At 40.8% G+C, this 15,267-nt stretch overlaps 1 protein-coding gene across 2 annotated transcripts in view; it reads right to left on the bottom strand.

Annotated features, from left to right (window-relative positions):
- Positions 1-15,267, bottom strand: part of LOC137425860 (uncharacterized) — a 473,741-nt gene that overhangs the window by 156,136 nt on the left and 302,338 nt on the right. For both annotated transcript variants that reach the window (XM_078775806.1, XM_078775807.1), the window contains 2 exons: positions 12,302-12,374; positions 8,930-9,074 (listed from right to left, as the gene is read on the bottom strand). In XM_078775806.1, coding sequence (XP_078631932.1) covers positions 8,930-9,074; positions 12,302-12,374 — 218 coding nt within the window. The remainder of the gene's footprint in view (positions 1-8,929; positions 9,075-12,301; positions 12,375-15,267) is intronic.

Below are 15,267 nucleotides of genomic sequence, written 5' to 3'. Positions count from 1 at the left end.
AATCAATAATCATCCTACTCAACGAAACTTAACAAGGAAATAATTAAGTGATGAAAAAGTAGTCACACCAATTTCTACTAATTTCCAGTATATATTGAAAGCTAATTGTTAAATGCAATCGGCATTTTAATCGCTCGCGCGCACACACACACACACACACACACACACACACACACACACACACACACACACACACACACACACACACACACACACACACACACACACACACACACACACACACACACACACACACACACACACACACACACTTCCCTTGCTTTTTATAGTCAGGGGAAGTCACACCCCTTGGGCATGCCCCTAGTCTAAATCTGATGCGCCCATGTTTTTTGTCGTGAAAAGTTTACGCCCATGGACCTCCCTCTCCCTCTCCAAGTCACTTCCTTAGGCTGTCCAGGTGGCACGACCTAATAAAAAGACGTTCACAAATCGGGTTATAATAATAAAGATATAAGATAGATATACATATACTGTATATACATATATATATATATATATATATATATATATATATATATATATATATATAGTAGGTTGAGTGGTGTAGGTTGTAAGGGTAGGTGGTTGGTTGGTGTTGTGTGTGTATGTGTGTGTATGGGTGTGTATGTGTGTGTATAAATGATCTGGTGTGTTTTGTTGGTGAGTGGTGAAGGGTATAAAGGTGGGTGTTTGAGTGTTCCACCATGTTTGTTTGGTGCTGTGGATTCTGGATGTGGAGGTGTTGCTGTTGTAGTCTGCGTTCGCACTGGCTGGGGGTGGGGGTATGTACGCATCCAGGTGTAGTTGCGGCATGTGGATGTGTATGTGCCCCTGCTGGCCCACCTTAGCTGACTGTATCGAGGTTGAAGGGCCGAAACGGGATGATGCTGAGGACCTCGACTGAGGACCCGGTCAGTGCAGCACACTTGTGACAAGGTGTGTTTTGAACTTATGTATATATACAGACTTGGCATTTAATATGGAATATTTATTTTTTCTTGACTTGGGTTTACTTTCTTAACTCAGTATATCAATCTGGTGAGTTTCTTTTACACTTTGGTGATTTATTTGTTAAAAGAACCATGTCACTGATTGTCTGTCGCAGCAAGAAGTCAACAACAGGATTATATAACAGGTGGCGTGGCAAAATGTACGGACAGGTGCATTTGATGATTGGCTTCACAGTCGGGTATACAAGGGCTGTTGCATTCTGTATTGGTGGAAAACAACTGCTGCACGTCTCCAAAAGTTATTGCTGCTTCCTCTGGAGATGGTCCGTCAACTCGACAATGCTGTTTGTCATGAAGTGGTGGCTTTACGAAATTACGGCATGAAACAGCGTGCTATTGCTCGGCAGTATGGCATCACTCAAGGTCAGGTGTCAAAGATCCTGAAACGAAATACTCAGAGGGGTGTCCCTACTCCAATACCGAGGCCAGGACATCCCCGCAGAACCACAAGGAGGGATGATCGCCAGCTGCACCGGTTAGTCCGCAATGGCCGTACCAAGTCAGCTAATCGGCTTAGGGCTGAGTGGCAGCAACTGACAAATGTGCCTGTATCCAGAAGGCTAGTCAACCAACGACTGGTTCAAGCAAGCTATCGTGCCAGGTATCCCCTGAGAAAGCCACGCCTGACCAGACAACACCACCAGCGCCGATTGTAGTGGGCCAGAGAGCACCGTCAATGGCAGCCAGGGCACTGGAATCACGTGATCTTCAGTGACGAGTCTAGATTTCTGGTCTATCATCAAGATGGCCGCGTCCGAGTACGCAGACAAGTGCATGAAGCCTACAACAAAGATTGTATAGTGCCAAGAGTCCAAGCTGGAGGTGGTGGGGTGACCATTTGGGCTGCTTTTCATGCAGGAGGCAAAACTGATCTGGTTGTTCTGAATGGAAACCTGAACCAGTTCAAGTACAGGGCCATTCTGAAAGAAACATTGCTTCCATTTGCTCGTGCAGCCTTTCGAGGAAACTTTGTCTCCCAAGATGACAATGCACGGCCTCATCGTGCTCGCATGATCCAACACTTTCTTACTGACCGTGGTGTAGAGCATATGGAGTGGCCTGCCATGTCCCCAGATATGAATCTGATAGAGAACTTATGGGCAGAATTAACGCGTCAAATCGACCACTTGGACCAGCAGCCGACCTCTGTGCATGAATTGCAGCAGGCTATTGTCACTGCATGGCAAGCGATTCCTGTCCAAACCTTGGCAAATCTCGTGAACAGCATGCCTCAATAGAGGGGTCAATATATGGTTGAACCCCCAAAAAATTGATACAAAAGGTTTTTCAATGGATTCTGGTACCATTGGGCATGCTAAATAACATACTAAAAATCTAGTAACATCTGACTTCCAGAAAGGGGTCATTTTCAAGATGGCGTCCAAGATGGCCGCCAGGAGCTTAAAATGGCCATATCTCAATTATTATTCAACCTAGAAAGGTGGTTTTGGTGTCTAACCCTAGGTTTTAGGGCCCAAGGAATCCAATTGAATCAATAAAATTACCATCAGTTAATTATTTATTGACAAGTCCAAGATGGCATCCCAGGGTGACATCCTGATCCACTAAAATGGCTCTGTCGAATAGTAGTCAACCTAGAGAGATATTTTCAGTGTGTATACCTAGGTTTAAGCCACCCAGGAAATCAACAAAATTACTTAAATAAGCACAAAGTAATCAGGTAATCCAGTAAGCCAGGTTTACCAGCCCATTAGGCATTTGTTGTCTTATACAGTTAGTCGCTATTCATCGTCATCCTCCGACTCACCAGCTAATGAACCAAGTGTGTGTTTCAGATTGGAGATAAGAGTGTAATGTGTCTACACCATTGCCACCTGTGACTCCAGTCCACAGTATTCAGTGATCATTACAGACAAAGGTTTGTACAAAGCTTGAGAGGTTATGGCAAGGGACAGACTATTTTATATTGGGGAGGGGGGGGGGGGGGACTGAAAAATCTGACAAACAATTTATTTTCATCTCAAAAGGAATAAGTATATTATTTGGTACATGTATGCATAAACAAAATCCATATTTTTTAGACATTTCCAAAAGAAATGTACACTTGTAATGCTCCAGACAGTCTCTTGAAGGTCATTCATTGTAACTGCTCCACTGCCTGCAAGACACTCCGCTGCTCTTGTAGACGATATGGACTACCATGTACTACTGCCTGTGGACCGTGCCAACTTGAAGAATGTGACAATCCACATAACAAGTTTCTTCCAGAGGAATCGGAGGATGACGATGAATAGCGACTAACTGTATAAGACAACAAATGCCTAATGGGCTGGTAAACCTGGCTTACTGGATTACCTGATTATTTTGTGCTTATTTAAGTAATTTTGATGATTTCCTGGGTGCCTTAAACCTAGGTATACACACTGAAAAAATCTCTCTAGGTTGACTACTATTCGACAGAGCCATTTTAGTGGATCAGGATGTCACCTTGGGATGCCATCTTGGACTTGTCAATAAATAATTAACTGATGGTAATTTTATTGATTCAATTGGATTCCTTGGGCCCTAAAACCTAGGGTTAGACACCAAAACCACCTTTCTAGGTTGAATAATAATTGAGATATGGCCATTTTAAGCTCCTGGTGGCCATCTTGGACGCCATCTTGAAAATGACCCCTTTCCGGAAGTCAGATGTTACTAGATTTTTAGTATGTTATTTAGCATGACCAATGGTAGCAGAATCCATTGAAAAACCTTTTGTATCAATTTTTGGGGGGTTAGGTGAGTTTTTTTCGTATATTGACCCTACTACAACGTGTACGTGCTCTCCTGAATGCTCGTGCGGGTTACACGAAGTACTGAACTGTAATTTTACTGTCCGCAATCCCAGTCGTAATTTAACTTTTGTTTTTGTTAAAAAAAAATTTGGCTAATGTGCAAAATAAAGAGATACTTCTGGAAAACGTACAGAAGTTTAACACAGTGCTGTCCATGAATTGAGTTCGATATCAGTTTACATCACTTTCAAGGATCAATTTATTTACTTCAAAATGTCAAATGTGGTTTTTGTTTCTTTTAAAGGTCACATTAACAAAATCTAGAATAATTTCAACATAATTCCAATGAACTTTTGGTTCTAAGACATCTTGAAAAGTAATTTCACCCCCACAAAAAAAATATTCCATATTAAATGCCAAGTCTGTATATATATATATATATATATATATATATATATATATACACACTATATTTATACATAGCATGATATTTCAAAAAGTTGTGGATGACTTGTGATAAAACTTGGTGGATGAGTCGCAGTTTCCAAGAACAACAGAGTTGCAGTGACAAGAACAAGCCGATTAGATTTTAATTCAGGTCAGGATCCAGATTTGGCCTATCCGTGGGATACAAAATGTAAATTGTTCAGCCTGGTGGAGGTGTGGTGTGGTGTGGTAACTCGGAGGCTTTACCGAGTGTTGTTTTAGTTCAATGATGTTTCTTTAGAATACAAAATTCCTGAAATATATTTTGTTCACCTACACTGTCTGGGCACACTCCACAAATGCAAAAATCCACTGCTACTTCATGGTATTTGATCGAAGACAATAGTATGAAAACAATCGTATCAACTACTGTATGTCACCTAACACAATAGTATCAAGGTGCTGTTCGTGAACGATCTGTTCAAAAGGAAATAGCAATCATATCAGTATAAGCCTTCTACATGTATGGATGTTATTACGTATAATGCACCATAAACAGATCACATAATTACGTTTCAGGTGTGAGCTTCTGCCATGTTTATGGATACAAAGTTATAGGTTATAGCCCCGTGTGGTTCTACCATTGATAAATTCTGAATGTGTTAGTAAAGACAATGTGGATTCCAGTATTACATTACAAAGCAAAAGTAAAGCAAGTTGAATGAAAATGATCCACCAGATTTCTTGGTAAACAAATTAAACAAGCCCAGAAATAATGTAAAAAGGATGAATCACAACAATATTGCATCAGAACACAGTTAGTAAATAAGTTATTACTAAAGAAAGTGCCCATCGTGTAGCAAAGGTCTTTTGCACAGATTACACCAGCTCTGGGCTTTATTTTGTTGATGTCAAGTTAGCTTATCAATAATAAATCTGTGGAAAAACGACAAACAAGTGGAGAATAATAATTTTGATCAACAAAACATTTAATCTAATTTACTGAGTTACAAGGGGTATTACAAAAGTCCTAAGAAGAAGATACTCCATCCATATAGTTCAGAAGTTTATAAATAAATATATATATATATATATATGTCGGCCTCGCCCATATTAACTCTTAAACTAATCCTTTTGATATTCATTTGCATAATAGTTACTCGTATTACCATTCGTTAAACTTGCTATAAATCCCTTTGGAATCGTAATTTGTAGGGACCTTTTAAAATAATGTAACGGGTAATGTAGTAGCTAGTATAACTTCTATAGTCAACTTGGTAAGGGGCTCTTTCCAGACACATGGTATTCGAACCAGGGTGACCTCTCTCTTTCTCCCTCTCGACAAAAGGATAATTCTCTTTGATTTCTCACCCGTCTCGACTCGTGCAGAACCGCCTGCTGAGAAAAACAATTAATTCCGCTGGGCTCCGCGTTATCTCAAAGATTCACTCGAGCGTTTGTTGCGACAAACACGTGGGAGCCCTTTTCTAGGGCAAACAGCCGGATCTCAAACATAAACAGCTAGAACTACGTTTGTCTTTCTCTCTGCTTCACCCTGCCATCTGGCACATGTAAGGTTTTTACGATTGTGTTATCTGATGTTGACGATGTACAAATACGTGCGCAGCACGATTCTTCTTAGAGTTTTCACGGCAGGGCCTCGGGCTGTCCACCTTGTCGTGTTAAACTGCTCCATGGCCATGAACTGACCTGATTGTCGAATAAACTACGTTTCCTGAGAGCTGCATTTTGCCTGGACTCCGACCTTCCGACTTCCGGGCGAGCGGATCGACGGTTTCAGAGGAGTCGACTCCGACATATACAGTCACGTGAAAAAGTAAGTACAGTACACCCCATGTAAAGTTTTGACTTTTTCAACATATTTCAACATACAGCTATTTGATCTTCATTTGAACAATATTGATAGATAAAGGTGATATAATATAACAAATATCGTGAAACATTTACATTTTGTAGTCCATTGTATAATTTAAATAAACATAAACGCAAATTTCGCATGTGGAAAAAGTAAGTACACCCCTACATTTATCACAACTTCAAATACCTAAAATTAGAATCAGGTGCACCAGCTCAGGTGCAAATGATTAGAACATCGTTAGAGAGGATCTTGGAGGAACCTGTCTAATTTAAACCTCAGACATTTAGTTTGGTTTGCCCGTTGTTGTTGAAGTGTGCGGCATCACGATGCCTTGATCAAAAGAGCTCTATGAGGCCTTCAGAAAGAAGGTTATAGATGCCTACGAGTCTGGGAAGGGATTTAAAAAGATCTCCAAACAATTTGAAATCAATCATTCGACGGTCCGGAAGATCATCTACAAGTGGAGAAGATTCCAAACAACTGCCAACTTGTTCAGGCCAGGCCGCTCCAGCAAGTTCAACCCGAGAGCAGACCGCAAGATGCTGAAATAAGTCTCTAAGAAACCCAGAATGTCATCACGGGACCTACAGGTAGCTCTTGCCACTGTTGATGTCAAAGTGCACCAGTCTATCATTAGAAAGAGGCTGCACAAATTTGATCCACATGGGAGGTGTGCCAGGAGGAAACCTTTGCTGTCCAGAAAGAACATCAGGGCAAGACTAAGGTTTGCCGATGAACACCTAGGCAAAGACCAGCACTTCTGGAACAATGTGCTCGGAACAGATGAGTCAAAGGTAGAGCTATTTGGCCACAGTACCAGAAGACATGTTTGGCGAAAACCAAAGACAGCATTTGACCACAAGAACCTGATACCAACTGTAAAGCATTGCGGTGGAAATATTATGGTGTGGAGCAGCTTTGCTGCATCAGGGCCTGGGCAGCTCACCATCATAGAATCCACTATGAATTCTTCATTGTACGAAAGGGTGCTTGAGGATAATGTGAGGCCATCTGTCGGAAAGTTGAAGCTCAACCGAAGGTGGACCTTGCAACATGACAATGACCCTAAACATACCAGTAAATCCACCAAGGAATGGCTGTAAAGAAAGAAATGGAGGGTTCTGGAATGGCCAAGTCAAAGCCCGGATCTAAATCCCATCGAGATGTTGTGGGGGGATTTGAAACGAGCTGTGCATGCAAGAAACCCCTCAAATATCGCACAGCTGAAAGAATTCTGCATGGAGGAGTGGGCAAAAATTTCTCCCAGTCGATGTCAGAGACTGGTAGACAGTTATAAGAAACGCCGACTTGAGGTTGTTTCTGCCAAAGGGGGCAATACCACCTATTAGAGCCAAGGGTGTACTTACTTTTTCCATATGCGAAATTTGCATTTATGTTTATTTAAATTATACAATGGACTACAAAATGTAAATGTTTCATGATATTTGTTATATTATGTCACCTTTATCTATCAATATTGTTGAAATGAAGATCAAATAGCTGTATGTTGAAATATGTTGAAAAAGTCAAAACTTTACACGGGGTGTACTTACTTTTTCACGTGACTGTATACATACACATGTATTTTTTTTATATACATTTTTTTTAAATACATATATCAATATATACAACTTGTCATAATAAAATTCATTACTAGTCTTATATACTTATATATTGAGGAATCACCCCCAAAGCAGAGGCATGTCTTGGAGATTTGGTGAATGTCCCACATACAGTGTAGACAATATAACCAAACACGACATATTAATCCTCTTTTTTTCCATTTATTGAGATAGATATGAAATGCAATAATATAGGGTTTGATAACTTTCATTATGACTGGCATATAAGACAATTTTGGTGTTGCTTATCCACTGTTTAACAAAGTTTCTTTATTTGGATCCACTGGATTAGTTTCAATAAAACTCTTATTTATTTCCCCAAAATCAGTAATTCCTTTTCAATTCGGTCTCAAAAGGCTATGATACAAAGGCATAAAGCCATATGAGTCAGAATTAGTTTTAAAATTGCTCTTTTGATTATTCTTCTTCGCTCTTATGCAGCACAAGACTGGGGGGTAGCATCTACCAAGGCTGTGCCACTAATCTGATGCCCTCTGCTGGTTAGGGCAAGAATTTAGTAATGGTGCCAATGATAGCTAACCTACTCTTCATGAAGGACATCAATGCTGGATCTTTAACGTCCACCAATGAATGCTGGGAGATGGAATGCACGGCGTCCATCTGAAGGACGGCACACACATTGATGAATAACTCTGCCTGTGAAACACCAGCATGACCGCTTATATGAATGAATGAACGTTTTAAGGCCATTTTTCCCTGCTAGAATGGGGCGGGGGGGGTAGCCTTGCGGGCCCCATGACAATCATGGTTCCCTGCTTGAGGCAATGCTTTTATGGCCGGATGCCCTTCCTGACGCCAACCCTTAGTCGCCTCTTACGATGCGCAGGGATATGGTGTACCTACTCTAAATCGGGGTACACACCGTGATCATTCATCCCAGGAAGCTGGTACTCAATTTGCCGACCCCGGAAGGATGACAGGCTGAGTCAACCCCCCTGGTGTTATATTCAGGGATCGACCGGGATTCGAACTCATAATCGTCGGATCCCAAACCTGCACCCTAACTGCTAAGCCAACACCAGGCTAAACGATACCAGGCTAGACAGCTTAGAGGTGAGTGTGTATACCCTTAGGCCATCCTGTCAACCCTTTTTTGATTATGAGAGCTTTTCATAGTCTACTATTTCACATTTCTGGATATGCTTGAATAACGCCGAGTAGTATCAGTTTGTGGCAACATTGTCATTCATACAACTATGAAAAAGTGGCTCAATAAACCCCAGTTACTCATACCTCCCTGAGCGTGTAGGCCATATGCCAGTCCCATAAGCAGCTCCACCATCCAGGAACTGGCTGCTGGGCAGTGAGTCATCACCTAGCTCCCTGAGGTCTTCAGCTCTCAGATAGGCCCCACTATCTCCCTCAAGTGCATCCTCACCTGTTCCCAGATATAGATGCAACTCACCACACACTCTATATCCTAAATGGAAATTCAAGCACATAACACAAAGGCCATTGCTCACTACTGATTACTACACACAACTCTGTTAAACTGCAACTAAATAACAACTTGTGGTTTAAACAGCTGAGTTAATTTGCTGTAGGATGTACAGAAGCTATATCATGAAGGTTTAATAAAACATTGTTTGCTGCACGAAGGATAAACTCAACTCCAATTTCAAAAAGTTTTTATCTGGTCGTTATTAAATTATAAACTTTGCGTCCTTATAGGGGAAAGTTAAGCAATAAATGCAGTTAGACAATTTATCAATAATTTTCAGTTTGGATTCTGTCCCAGTCACTCAACTCTGGATATGCTTCCACTACTCTCTCAGCAATAGATGAAGGTCCTCAATCCAAAACAAGACGTTAAGACCGCCTCCCTGGATATAACTCAGGCATTCGACAGTCTTCCCTCCTGCTTTTGATTCCAAGGCAGTGTTTTGGGCCGAGTCTTGTTCTGTATCAAATCAATGACCTCTTCAATGTTCCGGAAAACCTTCTCTTCCATTTGGTAGAAAATTCAACATTATGTAGTAAAGTACTCAATCTCTCTTAATTGTTAAAGTTCAGATCTTTGATAAACCATCATATAATCACAGAAATGTTGCCAACTTGTTTTTCTCTTTGAGTGGAGGCAGATAACAGCTGTGCCTCTCTTTCCTGATCGGGAATTGGTGAGACTCTAGTCTGTTAAATGGAACATGTCCTTCAAACCTAAAAATCCCACAGTCTCACCCTATAGGTTCAGAATGATAGTCAGCTGAACCAACCTATCTATGTCCTTGGTCATCTACTGGAAATGGTTCAGTCTATTGAACTTCAAGGTCTCACCATCATCCATAACATTTCCTGGGCTGACCACATAGCAAACCTGGCCTCCAAAGCCAGCCACAGAACGGGTATCCTCCATCGATTCAAGGCTTGTGCTTGAAAAATCACCATCTATAAAGCCTTTGGCCATAGCTTAATGGGGGTATTGCTCTTCACAATACCTTCAGAGACTGTTCTGTCTCACCGTCCCTCCAGGATGTCAAGATGTCACTACCATCTGTTGTCAACCCCAATTTTGACCCATGATCTTTATTATCCCCATTAACATTTCACATCTCAACCATCTTACTTACTGATTTCAGTTTTATCTTTTTTCCTCTCTCTCTCTCTCTCTCCCTCCCTCTCTCACTCTTCCTTCCTCTCCTGTTTGTTTATCCCCTTGCCAGTTATGTCCAATTGTTGCCTCACTGTCAATCTAACCTTGCTCTTCCAAGAGCCTCATTCTTGTGCGATAGTCATATCTTGCCTTTGTAGTGCCATGATGAGAGGCATGAACGTCAGATGCATTCACAATATCTGCCCTTGTTGAGCAATTAATGGGGCTCGGCCATCAAACCAGTTTTCTTTGGTTACCTTATAATGCAAAAAAATCACACTAAATAAGCTTTGCAAACAAAAACGAGAGAGTAATTTAGAATTATTAAATATACATTTGTGTGATGTGTGACAAAATCACACACCTTTGTGACCAGATAGCATAATCTCTGCCTTTCGGTTCTGAATACACTGAGCACCACGTTTCCCTCCAATATCTCCACGCAATGCGACAAGCTAGAGTCACTATGACAGAACTTTAACAAGCAGTATGATTAAGTGAGCAATGCTATTGTCTTTGTCTTCTCTGAAAAGTCCACTTTAATTGAATGTTGATAGCTCACTTTCACATTCAGATTGAATCCTTATATATATATATATATATATATATATATATATATATATACTAAAATATGCAATTTGGTGTCTGTCTGTCTGACCATGATACATTCGGTCGTTACTTATCCAACCTCAACCAAACTTGACAGGAGGACTAAGGGTCACATGGTGGAGGTTGGAACGACTTATTTTCCCCCTCCTCCACCCATTCCCCAAGCGGGTTATCCATTGAGGTGTATATTCGTGTGAAGGTAGATTATCATGGTGTTTTACCAAAGCCGCTTCTAATAACAACACTGGTGATAATTGCATAATATTAATGTAATTACAAAGCAAAATTAATACTAATAATATCTCACCCCCTTCCACCCCATCCCCTTCAAAGAGGTGTTTCCTCCTTAAACAAATTGTGCAGACACCAAAAATATTATAAACCACAAACACGTACTATTACCTTTTGAAACAGTCATGACTGCTGTTTAACACTAAACGGAAAGGGAGAAAACCCGGGGTTTGTTCAGTTACCAAGCAGCTAGATAGCTAGCGCTGCCAAGCCAGATGTTCCTTATCAACGGTTTCAAATGGAGTGCTTGCTTGAATAACTAAACCACTTGGAGAGTCCTCTAAAATAAACTTGGTAAGTGAAAATACGCTTGACGTTATTGAGGCCCAGACCTATATCTACTGCATCTATCCCAGAGAGGATAATAACATGACCCTTCCTGCCACTCCCACACAGACTGGGTGTACTGGTATATATAATTTGAGAATTGTCTGTTAATATTTTTGTTTGACTTCCATGCACTCCTGAACCACTGGACTAAATGAGTTGAAAACTGAAAGTTGTACTCAGGGTGTGCCCGGGAAGGTTTTAATGGGATATAAAAAAAAATAGCCTGGAGGGGTCAGGTTGGGAAGAGGTCGCAAATTCTCTATGTAAATGTGTATTCCATAGTACCACTTGGTGGAAGCTGGTATTCCAAATCATAATAGAATACACCATATATATCATAAAAGCGGTAGAATTAATCTGTCTGTAAGGATGGGATTTTTGCTAGAATTCCATGATTCAGCTTTACCACTTGCCCCATGTCATTTTCAGAAAGCTTTCTTCAGCATATTGTTGGAAAAATATAGAAAACCTGCACACATATTGGATTTCCCTGTAAGTCTATACAGTACTGTATAATTAAAAACTTCATTACAACACTCCAGAACATTATTCCATTGCAAAAATTGTTTGCTTACTCAAAAGTGACCTTTTCATGACACATGCCTTTTAAGTGGTTTAAATGCAACGAACAGTTCAGTGTGATGAAAGAGTATATGAATGTGCAGTCTTGTAAGTGTACGTTGAAACCAACGACATCTTACGACGTAAGAACATTTAGAGTGCATATAATTAGCATTAAGGGCAACATATATTGACTTAAAAGGAAGGATCTCATGTGTGCTCACCTTCATCATCAGATACCTCCAGGATCTCAGTCATTGTCTCTGGCACATTAATTTTATGTTTAGTAGTGACCATCTGGTGACATGGTAAAGATGAAAAGAAAAGGTTAGATTAACGTGGGGTTAAAAAGAAGAGATATAGTAAAGAAGAAAACAAGATGCAGCTAAAAACAAAAATTCGTTTCAAAAAGTAGGAATTGGGAACAAGCAACGATTTAAACCCTAAAAACGATATGTGTTTGTATGCTGTCGATACTCATTTCCTCGTAATTCACATTAAAGTACTGTATAATCAAGTATACTAATGTCATGGCCAGCATGCAATTTACATATGAAACTATGAACCTATGAACCTTAGACCAATGTAACATAAAGGAGTAACTGTGAATGATTTCATAAGCCCTCTAATTATTAGTCCACTACTCGGAGGGGACTATAGGCTTGCTCTCTGTCTGTCCGTCCATCCATCCATCCATCCATCCCACCTGTGGTTTTCTGCACTTTTACCATACCCTTTAACATATTCAACTGAAACTTGGTGCATAGCTTTATTATGATAAGTTACAGAATAGGTTTGCGTTTCGGGGTGTTTTGCCAGTTTTTCACAGTTATGCACTTTTTGAACTTAGAAAATATCACATATTTATATATACATGGGTCAGTTTTCCAGACTTTTCCCCCTTACCCTTTAACATATTGAACTGAAACGCAGAAGGGGACATGTATTGAAAATCAATTCTCCCTCTTGCTTATCATATCCTTCTGCCTCAAATACATTCCACTACCTACCTTTACTTCCTGTATAGATCTCCATCATCACCCAATTGTGCTATTTTTTGACACTGTTTGGAAAAGCATAGACATGGCGCTCTCCCGACACCCAGCAGCTGACATCTTGATCTTTGGAGACTCTAATGCCCATCACAAAGAATGGTTGGTGCACTGTCATGCCACTGATGCTTCCTGGTGTCAGTGCTCACAATTTCACTTTCACATAACCGTACCCAGGTAATTTCAGCTCCCACCCGAATTCCAGACTGTGCTACTGATAAATTGGTATCTTCTTGATCTGTTTTCGTGCTCAAATCCAAGGGATTTCACTGCCAAGATCCTGCTTAGCTCCACTCAGAAATTCAGATCATGCCAACATTTAAGTCCAAGTAACATGCTCCCCACCATCCACTACCACTCATCCATTTCATCGCACAGTTCTCCAGTATAGCAAGGTTGACTGGGATGCCTCTCGTTCTTTCCTCGGGAGTATTCTCTGGATGTCAGTTTTTTGCCTCAACCCTTCTGAGGCAGCTACTAAGGTCACTGGATGGATTCAAGCTGGCATGGATCTCTTCATTCCTATTTGGACCGATCAAGTGAAACCTTACTCCTAGCCTTGGTTCACCCCTGCTTGTCCTACTGATATCTCTCATCAAAACACTTCTTCCATCGTTACTACAGAGCTGGGTCTGGTGAAGCTCATCTTTTTTTACTTGCTAGTAACCACTGCAAGAAAATTATAGCTGAAGCTCTGTCCAATTACTCTAAGTCGATCTGTATCTCTATTATAAAACAACTATTTGGCTCCAGAGACTTTGGAGAATTGCTAACAGTGTCCGAAACTGAAATTGATCAACAGTCCCCTTTAGATCCTTTTCTCAATGGTCCTGAAATCCCTTCCTTCCCCATGATAAAGACAACCTCGTTGCTGAGTGTTGTGCTGCAAACACCACACTTGATGACCAAAATCAATCGTTGCCGACTTGTCCCTCCAGTGTGGACATCAATATATCCATTGTTATTATCACTTCTCCGAAAGTTGGGAAAGTCATCCAAGGACTGCACATTTCAAAAGCTAATGGACCAGATTGTATCCCTGTAATTGTCCTGAAGATGTGCTTGCCAGAATTGTCCCCTGTTCTCTCAAAACTGTGTAACCTATGCCTATAGAAATCGGTTTTCCCACCTTCCTGGAAGTTGGCTTCATCACAAAGGCTCTAGGGAAAAATCCAATTCATCCAACAATAGGCCGATCAGTTGTGCAAAGTATTTGAATGCCTTATCAACCAGCAGCTTATGACCTTCCTGGAAGACCATAATCTCCTAACTGACGTTCAGTATGGATTTAATCATTTCCGGTCTACTGGTGATGCTCTTTCTCTCGTAAATGAACACGTGAACCAGGCCCTAGACCTGCGTGGCAAGGCCAGACCTGTAATGTATGACATCTTTAAGGCTTCTGATAAGGTTTGGCATAAGGGTCTCATTCACCCTTCTCATGTATGGTATATTTGGGCCTTTGCTAACAATAATCTCAGACTTTCTTACAGATCACCAATTTTTTGTGTGGCATGAGGGTCATTTATCTGCAATCCATAACTTCAATGCAGGTGTCCCCAGGGCTTTATGTTGGGGCCTTCTTTGTTTCTGCTTTACATAAACGAACTAGGCACCAATACTTCATCTTGGCTAGCCATTTATGTTGATGACTCAACCCTATACACTACTTATCCTAGCTCCCTGCCTGCATCATTCCACCATCAAGTCAGTTTCAATCTCAACCGGAACTTGATAATGTCAGTAAGTGGGGAAAATGCATCAATCAAAAGAAGACCCACCTGCTATCTGTGTCCAAGTAAAGATCCTTCTTTTCATAACCTGGCTTATGGACCAAACCTCTATGGACATAACCTGTTATGGACATAACCATATATATGACATATGGATATGGTTATGGATATGGACATGTTATGTTATGGACATAGTTATGGACATAACCTGGCATACAAGACCTCTATGGCATCTATGTTCTTGGTCTGGCCATCACGTCTTCCCTTGGTTGGGATAAGTACATTTCTGGCATTGCCAAAAGAGCCTCCCAACGACCTGGCGGCTTGTATCAGGGTCACCGATATTTCCCTCCCAGACCTCACTCCACCCATATAAGACCATTGCATGTCCACTCATGGAATATT

This window comes from Myxine glutinosa, chromosome 4, assembly GCF_964187855.1.
Source record: "Myxine glutinosa chromosome 4, kmMyxGlut1.1, whole genome shotgun sequence".
Taxonomy (NCBI): domain Eukaryota; kingdom Metazoa; phylum Chordata; class Myxini; order Myxiniformes; family Myxinidae; genus Myxine; species Myxine glutinosa.
This window is presented reverse-complemented; position numbering and strand designations above follow the sequence as displayed.